We start from the raw sequence: 18,388 nt of genomic DNA on the forward strand, positions 1-18,388 counted from the left end.
TGTTGAAATGTATAACTTCAATCCTTTTCAATGAGTAATACACATATATATATATAGCAATCTTAACCCATTTTATGATGTGAGGGGAACCTAGTATCTATATACTAACAGGAATGTGAAAGATGACAGGAAAGGATTCTATAGTTACATTTCAAATAAAAGACAAACTAGGGACAACATGGGCCGTTTCCAGAAGCTATCAGGAGGAATGGCTACCCTAGATTTGGAGAAGGCTGAGGTTCTGAATGACTTCTTTGCCTCAGTCTTCACTGGCAAAGGCTCTGACCGCACCACCCAAGTCTTGGAAGGCAGACGCAGGGACTGTGAGAATGAAGACCTTAGGCACAGTGTAGGAGAGGATCTGGTTTGAGACCATCTTAAGAACCTGAACATACACAGGTCAATGGTACCTCATGAAATCCATATGCGGGTCCTGAAGGAGCAGGCAAATGAAGTTCCTAAACCACTGTTCACTATATTTGAAAAATCATGGCAGTCAGGTGAAGTTCCTGACAACTGGAAAAAGGGAAATATAACCCCCATTTTGAAAAAGGGGAAAACGAATGACCCAGGGAATTACAGACCAGTCAGTCTCACCTCTGTGCCTGGCAAAATCTTGGAGCAGATTCTCCTGGAAGGCATGCTAAGGCACATGAAAAACAAGGTGCTTGGTGACAGCCAGTATGGCTTCACTAAGGGGAAATCCTGCCTGACCAATTTGGTGGCCTTCTATGATGGGGCTACAGAACTGATGGAGAGGGGTAGAGAGGTTGATGTCATCTACCTGGATTTCTGTAAAGCATTTGACACTGTTCCACATGACATCCTTGTCTCTAAACTGGAGAAACGTCAATTTGATAGGTGGACCACTTGGTGGATAAAGAACTGGCTGGATGGCTGCACGCAAAGAGTTGTGGTCAATGGCTCAGTGTCCGGCAGGAGACCAGTAACGAGTGGTGTCCCTCAGGGATCAGTGTTGGGACCAGTCTTGTTCAGCATCTTTGTCGCTGACATGGACAGTGGGATTCAGTGCACCCAGCACATGCCAATGACACCAAGCTGTGTGGTTCGGTTGATACGCTGGAGGGAAGGAATGCCATCCAGAGGGACCATGACACGCTTCTGAGGTGGGCTGATGCCAACCTTATGAAGTTTAGCCATGCCAAGTGCAAGGTCCTACACCTGGGTCTGAGCAATCCCAGGCACAGCTACAGGCTGGGCAGAGAAGAGATTCAGAGCAGCCCTGCTGAGAAGGACTTGGGGGTGCTGGTTGATGAGAAAATGAACATGAGCCTGCTTCAGTGTGCGCTTGCAGCCCAGAAAGCCAACTGTATCCTGGGCTGCATCAAAAGGAGTGTGACCAGCAGGTCGAAGGAGGTGATCCTGCCCCTTTATTCTGCTCTCGTGAGACCTCACTTGGAGTATTGTGTGCAGTTCTGGTGTCCTCAACATAAAAGGACATGGATCTGTTGGAACAAGTCCAGAGGAGGGCCACAAGGATGATCAGGGGACTGGAGCACCTCCCATATGAAGATAGGCTGTGAAAGTTGGGGCTGTTCAGCCTGGAGAAGAGAAGGCTGCGTGAAGACCTCATAGCAGCATTCCAGTATCTGAAGGGGGCCTATAGGGATGCTGAGGAGGGACTCTTCATTAGGGACTGTAGTGATAGGACAAGAGGTAACGGCTTAAAAATGAAACAGGGGAAGTTTAGATTGGATATAAGGAGGAAATTATTTCCTGTTAGAGTAGTGAGGCACTGGAATGGGTTGCCCAAGAAAGTTGTGAATGGTCCATCCCTTGTGGTGTTCAAGGCCAGGTTGGACGAGGCCTTGGGTGATATGGTTTAGTGCGAGGTGTCCCTGCCCATGGCAAGGGGCTTGGAAGTAGATGATCTTAAGGTCCTTTCCAACCCAAACTATTCTATGATTCTGTATATAAAACCTTTCTATGTGATTCATTGTTTCCTAATGAAAAATGTAATTATTGAGAGTAATGCAACTGAAATGAGCAAGTGAGGAACCATTATTTGTAAGTTTCTTACTGCACATTTGACAGCTCTGTTCTGGTTTGTGTTGCACTCCCTCCAGTGTTTTTTACTCATGTAATTCTTCCATGCTGTTATCAGAAGTCTTTTTAAAATTGAATTTAGAATTGAAGAATTTTTTACAGAAGCAGGACTGTAACATTAAAACTTTGTTTGTTTGTTTGTTTTAATTTAGTTTTGGAAAAATTTTAGTTTGTAGCACCTTGTATGAACCTAGGAAGCAGCAGGAGCCACAGTAACATCTTAGAATAATCCTCTTTTTATTTCCCACATGCCAAGAAGAGACCCGTCTTGGAATGGTCAGAAGCCACAGGACAGAGAGACTCATGTTCTTATAGATTAAAAGTCTGGGGCTGTTCAATGGTTGTTCAGACTGAGAATTCTATGTCTTTTTTGTTTTGTTTTTTGTTCTGCAAAACTGCAAGGCAAGATAATTAAGAGAGCCTCTGCAAGGTACACCATGTCTTAAATTATGAGGATACTACCTTAAGCCAAAGTTACTCTACTACTTTAGTAATTATCACACATTTGCTTTTGAATGTCAGAGTTTTTATTTAATATAAGCCCCATATCTCTCTGCAGTATCCTCAGACCTTATCCAAATTTCTGCATTATCTCACCCTCCAAGTCCAGTTACTTTTTGCCTCCTGTTTCACCAGTGAAGGCAACCTGGGTCACTCTTAAACTGGATATGAATTTCAGTCAGTGTGGTTAAAGCAGAAATTTAAAGTCAGTGTAATGCCATACCAGAGCAAGTTCAGGTGGGAGCAATATATGGATCCCGAAGTTGCTGCTTCTGAAACTGTGAAGGCTTTTGTTTTCACTGCCATCTCTGCATAAATGAAGATAATCTCTACAAAGCGGTTCTGATATTGACCTATCAGATCACGTGTTGCTTATCAAGCACTAAAGAAATTGAATTTAATTTTATCTGTTATCTGGAGTGTCTTATTAATTCATGTTGCAGTTGAGAGGTGGTATGGGGTCAACAGGTTCTGTCTCTTTTGCCATCTACCCATGGATTATTAACCTTTGGAGAATTATTAAAGCTGTTCTTTATTTTATCCCGTAAAGTTGGGTTAAATCTTCTTGATCCATAAATTGTTGTGAGTGAGTTCCATGTGCTTATAATTCTTTTATTTAACACGGTTCCTGGATAAGGAATGAAGACTTAGTAATCTGTGCTAGTGTAGAGATCTCTTTTATTATTCTGGGGGTTTTATTTTTTTTATAGTCTCCCAATGCCTCTGGTTTTATTTGATTCAGTTATTATAAAAACAGTCAGATCAGATGATGAGGCAATAGGTGCTTGGTAGTATTTGTTTGCCAGAGATAAAGGGAGGGTGAGGAGGAGGAAGATAACAGAGCTGGGTATTGCTAGGCATTGAAAGAAAAGGGCAGAGAGAGAAGCTGGCCATAAACAGAGGTGGGAATGGAGCAGAGGTTGTAGTAGCAGCTCATATGCAGGAAGGGTCTGGCAGAAGGGAGCCTGCCATCAGCAGAGAGGCCTGGGAAGATTTAAAGCCACCCTGCCACCACCACCACCAAATTCTTGCTATGCCTTACTGCCATATTTCTGTTTGAAGATGTGAATATCCTGACTGGCAGATGCTGTCTAAGAGCTTGATACAGCCACAGGATATTTAATTTCCTGTAACAGAAGAAGCCCTGAGTACTTTCTGCTATCACCAAAAGGAATTTTTTCCCATCTCAGACATATTTTCTGCTGGAGAAAAAGGCCTAAAGAAATAAATTATGAATACCTCCTCCCTAAAATTTTAATTTTAAATACAAGATCTAGTGCAAAATAGTATTCAGTTTAACTGAAATTTGAAGCTGTCAATCAAGAAATCTTTCAAAATGAATAAGCCAAACTATTGTTTTTTAAATAACTTGTCCTTATGCTCAGCCGTTCACTTAGTGCCTGGCCATGTTCCACTTTTTCAAAGTTGCTGTAAGAAAAAAACCAACCCAGCAGCAACCAAAAAAAAAACCCCAAACAATAAAAAAAAAGCAAACCAACCAAAACACACACACACACACAAAAAAAAAAAAAGTCCCCCTAGAAGTGAGAAGTGGAGTTAGCGTTTTGGTGGAAACACCGGCAAATAAACTGCTGCTGCTGGCTGATGCAATGTGGTGGCCAGACCACTTGGTGACCTGGGAGCTGGGTAGCACTCAGTTTTCTTATGGCCCTGGCAGTAAATCACTTTGTAACTTTGAACAAGCTATTAACCTTTTTGTGTCTTTTTCTCCTTGCAGAAAAGGATTAACACCATTTACGTGTCTCATAGGAGTAATTAGTAGATTAATGTTTGGAAAATATTAAGTGCTTTCTGCCATTATTATTGAAACTCCAGCTGATAGGGTAAGGAACAAACAGATACTCTGAGACACTTATTTCTTCCTTCTTTGACACATAGTACAAATTTGATGTGAGTAATTCAGCAAAGAAGTGAGAGTAATTTGCTTGAATGTCCATGTGTTTTGAGTAAAAGTTCTGAAGGAAAAAAGGTGGGAAAACTGCAACTGGAAAGACAAGATGTGAATTGATTTCCCTGCATTAGTAGCACTGAAAGAGTATCCAGAGGTCAGAAGTGAATGCATAAATTGAAATTAAATCCCAGTAGCATTAAGGAAGTGGTTTAGTGAAACGCAGATCTTAATGTGTAATGGGGAAAGGGAGAAATGGAAGATGAACACTTCTTTTTGCCCTCATCAAGATAGTTGCTCTTAATGAAATGCAGAGATTTTTGGGAAGCCTACTCAAAATTTCAACGGTGCTTTATCTGAGAAAAATAATTATTTGAAGATTGCTTTCTACTAAGGTGTCACAGATGGAGGTTTTGTGGTGTAGTAGTTTAAAACAATTGGTCTTTACCTCTGGAGAGCCCGAGATGAATGTTGCCCAGAAGCAAGAGTAAAATTGTGTTTTTAAAGTATCATTTTAGGAGCAGTGGGACAGTTGGCAGAGTTTACCAAAGCTGTTGAGAGACTCTGCAGACTTTAATTACCATCTCAATTTTGCAGAAGTTTAATTTCTGCCAAAGAAAGGAATAGTTGTGAGAAAGCGAGATCACACTCTGTCTTTCATTCTTTCCTTTTTGACAGGTGAATAAAGGATGCTTTTCACTATCTCTTCTGATACTGTAACACGCTTGTAAAATTTGCATAGAATTGTAAAATAATTTTTCTTTAAGATTAACAAAGCTTTTATTTTTTCTGCTCTTTTGAAAGTGCATGGTGTGAATGCAGTTTAAGTCTTGTCATGAAAGAAGCAAGATGAAAATTGAGTGAATTTTCTTTTACTGATTACTCAGCTTCAGACATTAACAGATTCAACCTTCGTGACTAGACGACGTGTATTATGTTGTGTTTATATTAGAGGCTCCAATAAATTTTAAATTCAGGTTTGAATTCCGTCTCTGCTATGAGGTGACTGAGACACAACTCAGATTAGTAAAATAAAAGGAAATTATTAAAATGAAAATGCTGATTCCTTGGAGACTTCTGCCAACAGTTTCAGTAGCTCTGCTGTGTTGCTGTCCCCTTTTTTTGTCTTTTGTGACTGTCTCAGACTTGTCTGTACTTGCTAAAGCACCAGCCATTGTTTACTCTATAAACCCCCTTTTTTTTACCTTCTTCTCTTCAAGTGTCTTATCTCTCAAGGACCTTTTCAATGCCATCTTTCAGGTTCACATCTCTGTTGTTACAGTGTACATTATGTTGAGAAACCTACTGCCCAGGATTTCTACTTACTCATTTATATTTTTCACCATGTATATGATAAATCGGCATTTAAGGGCAAAGAGAACATGCTTTTTCAAAATCCAAAAAGGGAATGGTAGATCACAGAAACAAATAGGCACTTTTTTAAATCCGCAACACTCATCATGTTACTAGGAATACCTTTATGTTATATTTAGAATGCGATTGTTTTGATGTTTGGAACTAAATGTTTGCAGTTTGTCTGGCAAAGTGCATGCTGAATAGATTACACTGATTCACATTTCCTTATTTCAGTATACCATCTGTGCTTTTGGCAGGTTGTTAGCCTGTTTGGGACTGTAGTTGCATAAATGCAAGTTACAAAGAACTGTTATGCCCAGAATAAGAAGTCCTATATTTCATTTCCTTGAACAATCTTGACTCTACCTTACACTAGCAAGAACCAAGGCTGAAGCTGTTGTACCTACAGCAGGCTTTATTTTCTCTTATGAAGAAGGATGTATTAGCAGGGTATAAAAAACCCTTGCTGTATTTCCAGTGAAACTCTAGTATATATAGTCATGGTCATGATTTTTATTGTGTAATAATTTTAATTAAGTTTAATGATAAAAGTTAGCCTTGCATGAGGAATGAATGCACTAGGGAGATAATGAAAGATTGATGACAGCTTGGGGAGCATCTCGGACTCTGCTGGTGGAACTGCATGTGTGGAGAGCAGCTGAGCTTGGGTGGCAGGTCAGAGATACCCATTCAGAACAACGTAGAGGCAAAGTTTTGGGGATCTGAAAGAAGCAGGATGCAAATACATACCCAGAAACACTTTTTGTACAATTTCTAAGGGGGTTTGCTTGAATGAATAACTTAATAACTACATAATAAACAATAATTAATATCTGCATTACTTTTGTAACTGCTAGCTCAATGAGGTAATTAATATAATTAGTTTACAGCATTGCTTGATGGCATGATAAATCAGAGTAGGGTGAATGTTGACTCTTTACCACTGTGATGTATTACATAATTTACACAGCTGAAGAAAAAACTGGTAAGGGGGCATTCAAGAAGGGAAGCCAGCAGTGACAGCTGGGTGGCCTTTTGGTCACTTTTCTTGCATCTGCTAATTAACAGTTCTTTTTCTTACTGTTGTTAAGTCTTAATCACTGATTGAAGCCTGCAAAGAGAGGCCAGAGAAGAATGAAGTAAAAAAAAGACTGTCAGTTTCTTTTCACTTCAGGGTACCTGTACAGAGGATGATACTTCTAGTAATGAGTCCGTGTTTGTTGGGTACCTCCTTTCATGTTCCCAGAGGTATCATCTACCAGCTACAGTTAAGTGCAAGGATTACGAATGTTAATGGTGTTTTTCTTTATTATACTCTGTGTTCTAGAACCTATGAGAACACCGAAAACTTTGAAGATTGCTGAGATACAGGCCAGACACATTGCTGTGGATTGGGAATCTCTGGGTTACAACATCACTCGCTGCCACACTTTCAATGTCACTATATGCTACCACTACTTCTGCGGACACAATGAGAGCAAGGCAGACTGCTTGGACATGGACCCTAAAGCACCCCAGCATGTCGTGGATCACCTGCCGCCCTACACAAATGTCAGCCTCAAAATGATCTTAACCAACCCAGAAGGGAGGAAGGAAAGTGAAGAGACCATTATCCAGACAGATGAAGATGGTATGTCTAAATACTGTTATAGAAATTAAATCCAAGTCCAGTCTAGATAGGTGAATGGAAATGACTGTGTATGTTACAATATGTGTCCTGAAGGATGGAAGTTCTCTTCTATTAATGTATTAATTAGCCCCAAAATGTTAGCAGTATATAATTATTATAGCTGTCACCCTGCATACATAGCTGAAACTGTCCACGTAGCACAAGTCAAACTGAATCTCTCTCTTGCAAGAAAAGGATGGCTTCCCAGTAATTCCAAAAATGCCTTAATGCAGGTGATGAGAAACACATGGTGGTGTTAGGTGAGGTCGTCTTCACAGTATTAGGTGTAGTATTTGAAAATTAATTTAATTCTGTAAATTATATATAAATATTTAATTCAGTGCTTAAAGACTCTATTTAGGATTTAAAACCTCTTCAGCAAATACTTTATATTGCACGTTACAGCATGTAGTATCTGTTAACTATTTGAAAGCCACCTATCATATTATTATTTTGACAACCTGGGAGTTGGACTCAGTGATCCTTTTGGGCCCCTTCCAACTCAAAATACTCTATGATTCCTCTTTAAAATGCTTTCAATGAAATTTCAATGTTGAGAGAGTTGAACTTACCATACTGGGGAAGAAATAAAGTAGAGATGTAGATGTGTTAATGGTGGCATTCAGTGGTTAAGCTATGAATCTTGGTATGAAAGAAATTAAAATAGATATTTTTCCCTAATAACATTTAAAATATGGTTGCAAAGAGCAACTGAAGTTTGCTTTTCTTGTCAATATTTTCATGAAATCTAAATACAACAACAATATTAAAATACATGCTGCTGTAAGTGACAAAAAGAACAACCCAACTTGGATTAATGTAAAACTGAAGATACATAAAAAGGTAAAATTAAAAAAGATAGTGTGTTTGCTTACCTGTAAAATAAAGGATTGGGGAGTATAGCTTTTATATGGAGAGCAGTCAAGGTTAGAATCTGATGGCACTTTTTGCCATATTTTTCAGTTTTATAAGAAATAGGAGAGGAATATGTTGACTGTTGCAATAAAGGAGGGAAACCGTTTTTTAAAATAGGTAGAAAACTATAGAGACATAGATGCATCATGTGAAGAGCACTAACAAGTACAGAATTAGAATATTTCATGCAATTCAAATTTTAGCATTACTCTTTTTTTGAGGTGAATGGTAAATATAATCCGTGAGGAATTGTTTCTGTACCTGTGTTTACATTACAGATTTTTATGGTTGCTATTTTCCTTGAGGTTTAAAAAAAAAATAAAAAAAAATTTGTTATGTCCACAGAATATGGAATTTCTTTTTAACCAAGTTTTCAAGAAAGGTTACTGTTTCTGATAGCTTTGATTTAGTTAGATGTGTGGAGATGGTGGCTGATCACTATAGGGGTGCTCGCCTAGACCAGAGTCAAGTGCACGTATTATGCCTTTTGGTTTTGCTGTGGACTGTATTAGGAAATGATGCACACAAGTCAAGTTTTGATCTCTGGCTAACACACCAGTGTGCTGTCAGTGAACTTGTTTAGACTTAGCATTGGTGTCAGAGTTATAATAGTGTAGAAGCCTCTCCTACTGGGCAGAAGTTGCTAAGGTAAACTATTTCAAGCAGATGTTGCTTTCATGGAGGGATTAATACATTCTAAAAGGTACCTATATTTAGAGACATTGGTGGTAATAATGCTTGTGGTCTGAAAATAGCCTCTTGTGCGCTCTACTCAGTGATACTCTCAGGCATAAAAATGCAGATTTTTAATTGCATCCTACTGATTGACTTGGAAGTTTATGCCCATTTTGCCATGCATTTCAAAATACAGAGAATGCAGGCAATGTGCAGGGCTTTCAGCTATGTTGGAGGATCAAAGATGTATTCATACCTTAAGTTTTCCTTGATAGTGCATAGCAGTGGTGAACTTAAGTGCTGTGGTTGACTGCTTATGTGTATGATGCTAGTTTAGTCCCATGTCCAAGCAATCAAGTATCTGTCTGATAGGTAATTATGTGCCCTGCACTTTGCACATGTAGTCAGATATAGCCTCACTGTCTTCATTATTTTTGCCAGTTTCACAGAATAAACACGGTGTTCGTTGCAATTTGAGGGCATTAACAGTGATTCATTTAGTAGAAAGAAATAGAAGCATCACACTATTTTCCCACATTTTTGCAAATAGCATTAATTAGGAATAGCCATGTATTACATGATTATCTGAAGCTGTGCACTTACTTCATGTACCTGTCATAAACAGAAACTTTTAAAACCCCTGATGGCAACAGGTGCTTAAATTTTTGTTAGGTTTTCTGTAGTGTAGTGTTCTTTCCAATGCCATTCTTTCTTACAAAAATCTGCTGATCAAGTAAAAACTTTGTAGACTATTGGAGTAAGAGGTTTTCTTGTCTCTCTTCTTTTCTACCATTTTCCCCTAAACTTCTGTTGCTTTATCCATTTTCCCCATGCTTCCACCTGTCTGTCTTTTTCTGGTCTTTTTGCTGCTGTTGTTGTTTTGTTTACATTTTTCCTTTCATTTCTCTACTTCTATCATCTCGCCTTCTGCCAGGAGTTTTTCACATTTTTGAATTTCTGGGATTCCTCAAGTGCAGAGGAATTTGGACTTCTGCGAGGCTCTGGTGTGAGACAGTGAGGATCCCTGGTTGTTTTTCACACAGGTTCACATTAATTTAAGGCTGCACAGCTGAGTTGGGGTGTTCCAGAAATATTCAGACCTGTGAGAGTGCTGAGTGATAAGTGAGCCATGTATGACACCACAAGAAGAACTAATTCAAGAAACAATTAGTAGAAGAACAGGGTAAGATTCAAAAGCTGTGCTTTAGACCTTTGTAACAATGATTGAGAAATAAAGAGGGGTTTAATAGCTTATAATTCAGTATCTACAGGAAAGCAAAGTCCAGGAATATCAGTCTGAAAAAACCCACTTTTTGACCAGAGCTAGATCTGAATACTTGGTTGTTTAAATACTTCTGTTTAACTTGGGTAGATGGAATTAATCTTTAAAGCATATCATAGTAATCGGCAGAAAGCTGTATCACACTAAAATAAAAAGCCCTTGAGCAATAAACTGTTAAACAAGTTGTGCAAAAAGAAGGTGAAAACAAGGAAGTTTGTGAATGTTTTAGAAGTGAAACACCTGTCTTTCACTCTGGGGAGAGATCACACTGCTTCTGAGGTTTGGAAGGAAGTTCTGAGTAACCAGGCACTCAGTATTATCTGTGCTTGCTGCTTCATCTGACTTGTACAGCAGACATACAATGTTTGAAGAGAAGGAAGAAGAGAAAGGTTTGCACAATCTGGGGGTGAATACATGCTGGGCAAAGGTGATGTTTGGCATTTTGAAGCAAAGTACAAGAACCACCAGTAAATTTATCACTTGGCATAAATCAACAGCAGGCACACATTCTTGGAGCTGCCTATTGACAAGGGCACTACAAACTCAAAGGGACCCTTTGTAAGAGCAACGGACAGCGAATGGGATTAAAGCAAATAAATACTTCCTTAATTTTTAATTGCAAACAGATGCAAAAAGCAGTGGATTAACAGGAATAGTGATATTAGCTCTGAGGGTGTAGCTATGGAGAAAGCAAATGGTGAAGGTTAAAGTGTTCAGTGGTGATTTTATAACTAGTAAGGAAGTGTGTCAGCTAACAGCGTGCAAACAGCTAATTTTAAAAGGCCTCTTAGTGGAGGGTAACTACCCATTTTGGGGCTTAAAGTATACCAGTGCTTTGGTCTGAACCACAGGACATACTCGTTGGACACAAATGAGGTCCCATGTTTTTTCTGAGTATGGCTCATTCAGCTCCATGCAGAGATATCTGGAGCTAGAGTGCAGGGTTAAGACACCAACTGTCCAGCCACTGCTCATGCACCCTAGGAAAGCTCCAGCAGGCTTACTATTCTGAGCAACAGCAGAAGAAGGGGAAAATGTTTAGGTTTTATTTTTTTAATTAAAAGATGTAATACTTTATATACTGACTAGATGTATAAAGAAGAAATATCTTCCACCAGCTTTGAGAAGGGGAATTTTATGAAAGTAGTTGACATTTAATATTTTTTGTGATTGAGCATTGTAAGTTTTGTCAGTTGCCTAAAAAAAAACCACAACCAACCAAAACCAAAAGAACAAAAACCAAAACAAACTAACAAAACAAAAAATTGAAACCCCCCGCAACTCATTCTCTGCACCTCCTTTCCCCCTTTATTATTTACTACAAATATTTGCTACAAATAGCACTTTTTCCTTTGTGCTTTTTCAAATCTTCTGGCACCCAAGGAAAAGACAGAAGAGAGTATAGGGGAGAGGAGGAAAATGTAGAAAATATGCTTTGATCAAAGGAAATGAACAAATGAACAATGCATCAAGGAGCTCTGAAAAAGCAGACTTAAAACTCTACTGGTAGCATTTTAAAAGTAACAAAAACAGCCCACCTGGGAGAAAAGTTAATGCAGTGAGCTGAGCAGACAAAGATTGCTTGAAATGGCAAACTGTCTCAAAAAATGTGTAACATACGTAGCCTTGTGACTAAACAAGGATGTGAGGATCTGAGGTGAACCCAGTATACTAATGGTGTTGGGGGGAAAATCAGCAAATGATTGCAATTAATAAAGAGAAACCCATGACTAAGAGATGACAGTTTCAATCTGAAGTTGTCTATAAATGCCATTCCTAAAGTTATTGACCTCAGTCCTTGAGCTAAAAGGAAGACTAGTGACATATGTGTCATTAGCAGTGGCAAAATTTAGCATTAATGTAGTCAAATAAGGGAGGAATTTTTATGTGCTCAGCAGGAGTGAACCAAAACTGATTATACCCAACCTACTGCCATTGATAAAAGGAGCCTGGATAGCCTGGGGTATCCTTATTTGTCCTTCAGCTTGTGAAAATAACCCCAATTATTTTTTAAGATGATAGGTAAGATTTGTTATTGGCATATCATTGAGAGCCAAACAAAACAAAGTAAGCTGTTTTAAAATATTGCAAAGACTAGAGATATAAGCTAAGTTTTACATTAATAGCTAAGGAAAAATTGGCCCTGAAGCACAGAATTATGTACTCTGGCTGAAACAACTTCCTACTTTAATTTCCTTTAGGTACCTATATTAGAAGCTTTATAGCTGAAAAAGTGATTGCATAGGAGATTCTTTGTTGAAACCGTGTGTTTGACAGAACGATGCCTGCAAATAGGCCAGAATTAGCAGCTATTCAGCAGTTTGCAACAGAATGAGGGCTTACACCTGGGCCCACAAGTTCCCATTATTCCAAAGCCATGCACTAGCTGAAAGCACTTTCCAAATACTGATTTGCATATTTTTAGAAAGCTGTAAAGTATGTGAGGTTATTTCACCCAGACATGGAGAAACACATCCAAATCCCAGAAATGAGGAGTGCTGAAGTCAGCATGTGGTGTAAAAAGACTTAACTGTTAGGTGCCTGAATTCAGCAAATGCAGAACTTGTGGACTTAACCCCAGTTGATATTTGCACCAATATCTATAGTGATTGCTTCCTTCACTGAGACTGATTAGTCTCTGTCAGCTTATTTAGTAGCTTGGTTGTAAGCATTTATGTTTGTTACATTAGTAATTTTATATAGGCTGGAAGGAATTGGGAACCATCACAGGTGTGAACAGGTCAGTGCTGTGCAGTCCTGCAGTGGCCCCAGCTAGCTGATGCACACCCATGCTGGACTGTGGGCACGGCCCCATTGCTCCATTGCCCCCTGGAGTGCCCAGCCCAGCTTCTCCAGGAGGAGAGATCATTTAACCAAAGGGCATGTGCACCAAAGGAGACTTTAATAGGCAACCAGTTTTCTTCTCAATAGCACTTTGTTCTTTGCTGTAAATGGAGCAGCTTGAACAATTTCCAAAGTAATTTCTGTCACTACCTTTGGTGAAAATGCTTTTACAGTAAAGACTAGAAATAGTAATTCTGGTATTTCCCCCTGTTATATAAAATTTGCTCCCATTTAAGCCTTAGTCTAGAATTGTAGCAAAGCATAAAGTTCAAATGGTAAATCCCTCAGAAAAAGCCAACGGAAAGGTGGGCCATTTTAATTGCTTGTAACATTTAAACAATAAAAGAGATTGACAGTCAACATCTCTTGAAAATTATCATCTATCTTCAGAGAAAGGCTCTAAGTTTCCTGCTGATATACCTTTGCTTTTTGACTACCACTGAGGAATTTTTCCCAGTGTAATTGTGCATGTATCTGCACATAGCCTTTACCATATAGTGTAACAATACTCTGCACGGCTTTCACAGTGTATAATATTAATAAAATACTCTGTTTACATGCACTTTCATTTTGTACCAGGAAAACTGAAGTAATATAAATTCATTTTTATAGTGGTTGTTGTCAGTAAATACATTGTTTTACCAGAAGTAACATATTATAATATAAACTTCCTATTAAGTTAGTGTAAAACAAGGTTTAGGTGACACTACTTGTGTATAACAATTTATCTGTGACTATGACATAATTCAATGCAAATATATTGCTCTAAAATGAATTGGTCTAATACCAGATTGATAGTTTGTACTTTTATTATGCATGGTATTTATAAAAGTCCATCCTACATGTATGTAAAGAAAAGATTATCAGCTATTTATTGTACTGATATATAGCTTCATTAAAAGGGCTCTGGAGATACATGTAAATCATGAAAGAAAAGCGTGTGATGTTTCCACTATAAAATTGTGCTGAAATTCCCTTTGACTTTTTTTTATGTTCCTTTTGTATACATGCGAATTTTATGTTTTTATACTTTTTTATGGGGAAAATATTTTATTTCTTTGCTTAAGTTCAAAAACTCCCCTGCTCTTCTGAAAGCCATATAGTTAAACCTACCTAAATGATTTCACTTCTTCAGATAAGTGTAAATCTTGACTTGTTAGAAGTGGATCACAGAATAATACATGTGAAAGAAGGAGTGTTTACTGTTGTTGTCCCTGACAGATGGTGGGGTCACACTTCACAAGGTCAGGAGAATGAAAGAAAATCAGTGGGACCAGAATCTTTTTAAAGGGAAGTACAGGGGCCAAAAGGTCCAAGCCTATCTCCTCTAGCAGCTACTTACACTTTTCAGCTCAGTCAGATACCTAGCTTGATAGGGAATCTTAAGTCACATACTTCACATTAAGATACACTTGAAATAGTCTTGAATGTTTTGATTTAGCATAGACTGTCCATAAGTACAAGGAGAAGAGCAAGAGCTTGCGCAGGAAGAAGAATGGGAGTTGAAAAGGCAGCAGAGAGGCACTGTGGTGAGCAATGGGGCTTCTGGAAATGCAAGTCTGAAAAAAGCCTTTTGGGCTGTTTGTGAAGAGGTTTCTGAAAGCTATTGTCAGCTCAAGGATGATGTTTACCTGGCTGTTTTTTCACCTGAGTCCTCGCTAAATATTTTTATGAAAGGGAAAGATCTTAACATCACTTTGGAAAGATGGAATTTAAGGTTATTTCTTAAGTCCTTGGAGGCCTGCTGGGAGTCATAGGGAACAGGCAGCAATGGCTGCCTACATGGAGAGATACGGTTTAAGTCTTCACAATAGTATTACCAACAGGTTACTTTGCTGTTCTTCTTTTCTGTGTTTTGGGGTCTTTTTACTAATTTGAGCTTTTTATAAACTTCTGTTTGTAATTAATACTGACCCGAGAACAAAGACATAAAACCACAAATGTGGATGTTCATGCATAATTTTGACTAACCTGGCTGATGAATCTATGGGCCTGCTCACAGATAATCTGTCCCTTATTCAAATTCCTTTGCTACTGCTTTCCTCTTTCCTCAGTTCCTTTCGCCCCTTTGCAATTAAAAGATGTTCTTGCTGTGGCTGAACTGAAAAATGAAAGTGAAAAAATAACTTCAGACCTATGAAAACATGTCCTTCAAACTCAAATTAATTTATTTTTTTAGGCATTTGAACTTTTATTTGTTTCTTTAATTCTGTTTGAGCTCTGAAATAATTTAAGATGATCCCAAGCTTCATTTTTTGTGAATTTGCAGGGGTGGGTGAGGTTTGTGGGGAATCACTCCTCTTTTTTTTTTTTTTTTTTCAGACACTTGCTCTCTTTTACTTTCTGACTTTATTTTTACTGTGATTGCAGCAAGCTGCTCATCGCTGTGCTAGCTTCTGTTCTTGTGCCCTCCCCATGTCAGTGGGAAGAATAGCATGAAACTAACTGGGATCGTTCAGTAGTTCCAGTCAGTTTAACATTGCTGCCACTGCCACAAAGCATCAGATTTTATATTGTAAGAGAAGAAAACGCACTCATGTGATGTGATGAGCCTAGAGGCTTCTCCCACTTGGGTGTTTAAACAGAAAATATGGAAGGCTTTATGCAACCCCCAAATGTAGAGCCAGTTTCAAATGCACAGAATTTCAATTGAATATGAAACACATCTTTTAAAAGCACCAGAAAAAAAGTATTTTTTCATGATTTTGAACAATTCGTCAGGTTCATTTTACCTCGTATGCTTTAATGTGCTTTAATATCACATTTCGTATTCTTTGTGCATGCCCTGGTGTGTTCCTGTGTTTTCTCCCAAACACAGATGTACATGCACACGGGTGTGCACACCTATACACACACATATGTGCACACATCGCCCAGGGAAAATGTGTGCATGAGAGTATGTTCATCTCTCGTCTGACATATAGACAAGAAAAACAGTAGAACGTTCCCATGAAAAACAAAATGTTGCCTACAGCAAGTCTCTCAATGCCACGAACAGCACACAGGGGCTGTCATGGCGTGTCAGCCTTCATCCACTGCCCAGTCTGTACTGGGACTGAAGCAAAGCAGCAGCCTATGAGTTTAGTTAACTTTTTCTAAGTTTTCCTCTGACAGATGGATGAGCAGTTTCTGTGAAGCTCTCATCTGTTTATTTGTGGGCTTTTTTGACTCCATGAATTTATTATTAATGTGCCAAATTGCGTTGTTTGTACCAAGGGTCAGATCATAATTCATAGCTTCTGTGTAGACTGAAATAAATCCCACTATTGGGACAGACCATTCACTCCCTTGTGCTGCTAGCACAGTGCCTGGTGCTTCCTTTGATCCAGTGGGTTTTAATTTATTTTTGCTCTTTGTAAAACTTCAGACTGCTTTGATAATTAATACCCAAGAAATGTCATGTGTGAGGCTCACTGACAGTTGCATTGAAGAAAATAGGCCGATTAAGATGGGGAGAGAAATATATGTCAATAAATTAATAGAAGTAACATTTTAGCTTGAAGGACTGCAGATTTGGGCAATGTTGGCTTTTGTTTTTGGGGAGGGGAGTTTTTTCTTCGGGTTCAGGGTTTCTTCAGGCATTCTTTTATCCTCATTGCCTTCTTTCAGAGTGTATGTGTTCAAATCTAGGTGAGCTGCTGTGGTTGAAAAGGAACCATACTAGCAGGCAAAAATATCTTGTAAGCTGAAATGAGAGATAACTAGGTGCTCCTGCGTGGTGCTGATGGGATTACCAGGTCCTGTGAATCACTCAGGCAGAGAGGCCTGAGGTGACACTTCAGACTTGTTATTACACCAGGGATATTGGTTCCATTTAAAGTATGAAAGTAGGGTCATCTTAGTGTGGTTCAGTTCAAAGCTTTGAAAATGCCTCTTGTTGGAAAGATTTGAAGTAAGCAGTTTTAGTCCTTCTGTAGCAGAAGCATGTCGGTGGCTGAAAGAAGTGGCAGCTTGAGCTGGTGTGCTTGCCCTGTGCCCAGCCCCCTCATTAAACCAGGATTTCTTTTAAAACAACAAATCATAAGAAGGGGTGACTGAAAACTATTTTGTAAGCAGTTCTCTTGTTTGGAAGATGCTGTATAACAGAGGCTCTTCCTTGCCTTTGATTTTTCTTTTTAAAAGGATTTTAAAACCATGTAGTCCTTGTCCTAAGATACGCTCATTACAGAATTCAGTGATGTTCCCTGAAGTCACAATCTAGCTTGAACTGTTTCCCCCGGCTATACAACGAGACAATTTGACTTTGCATGAAGTTTTGAAAACCATATGCTGGGATAACGTTTCAACTTCATGCTCTCTCTGCACCGTGAATGACAAAATCCACTTTGAAGTGTTTTTTCATACTCCCTACCACTGCCTTTTGCATGTGAATGAATATTAATAAAAATAGACCTGCACTCACTTTTGTTTTTAATAGGATGTTCTGTCACCTCTTTAATTTTTCTGTCTCTTGAATTTCCTGGGTTTTTTTAATTTTATTTTATTTGTAGTGCCAGGCCCTATACCTGCGAAGTCGGTGAAAGGAACTCCTTTTGAAGATAAGATCTTCCTCAACTGGAAGGAACCTGTGGATCCAAATGGCATCATTACTCAGTATGAGGTAATCATTAAACAGCTAACAAGCACTGGATAGGGCTAGGAAAGAGCAGCAAGAGAGGTGGCTGATGGTGGGTGTTTGCTCTGTAGGCATCTATTCAATTATATGCTGCTTTCATTTACAGATTATGGGATTTTGTGTAGTCATCAGATACTCAACAATCATTATGATTGTGCATTTGTTGTTGCCTGGCTGTCCCTATCAAGTGGCTTTGACATATGACTATAACAATATTACAATCCACATGGGAGGTGCTAGTTTTTAAAATCTTGTATCATTACTATATAATCTTCCAAAGCCATGACAGCCGTGATCTGTGAAATCTTCTTTGTTGGAAAAGAAAGTTACATGAAAAGCAAGATGGTTATTAGATTTGGAGCAATGTTTTTTTAGCTTTGTCAAACCTTTAGGTGTCACCCTGCAAGGAAAGCTCCATATATACTCTATTTAAAGTGTATTTAGTATATGAGCCTTCTGGGGACCTCCACAGGAGGTTGGCAGGAAACAGCTGATTTGAGGAACAAACACCATCCTCTTCAGCACCACTTTTTTAAAGGACCAGAGGACAAAATA

The 18,388-nt window shown here is 38.7% G+C and overlaps 1 protein-coding gene across 10 annotated transcripts in view; it reads left to right on the forward strand.

Moving 5' to 3' along the window:
* PTPRK (protein tyrosine phosphatase receptor type K) overlaps positions 1-18,388 on the forward strand; it is a 408,592-nt gene that overhangs the window by 305,547 nt on the left and 84,657 nt on the right. For all 10 annotated transcript variants that reach the window (XM_061378250.1, XM_061378252.1, XM_061378253.1 and 7 more), the window contains exons 8-9: positions 7,161-7,463; positions 17,709-17,818. In XM_061378250.1, coding sequence (XP_061234234.1) covers positions 7,161-7,463; positions 17,709-17,818 — 413 coding nt within the window. The remainder of the gene's footprint in view (positions 1-7,160; positions 7,464-17,708; positions 17,819-18,388) is intronic.

The sequence above is a fragment of the Neopsephotus bourkii genome, unplaced genomic scaffold, assembly GCF_033783945.1.
Source record: "Neopsephotus bourkii isolate Nb327-2 ecotype Australia unplaced genomic scaffold, CSIRO-AGI_Nbou_v1 NB_1765, whole genome shotgun sequence".
Lineage (NCBI taxonomy): Eukaryota > Metazoa > Chordata > Aves > Psittaciformes > Psittacidae > Neopsephotus > Neopsephotus bourkii.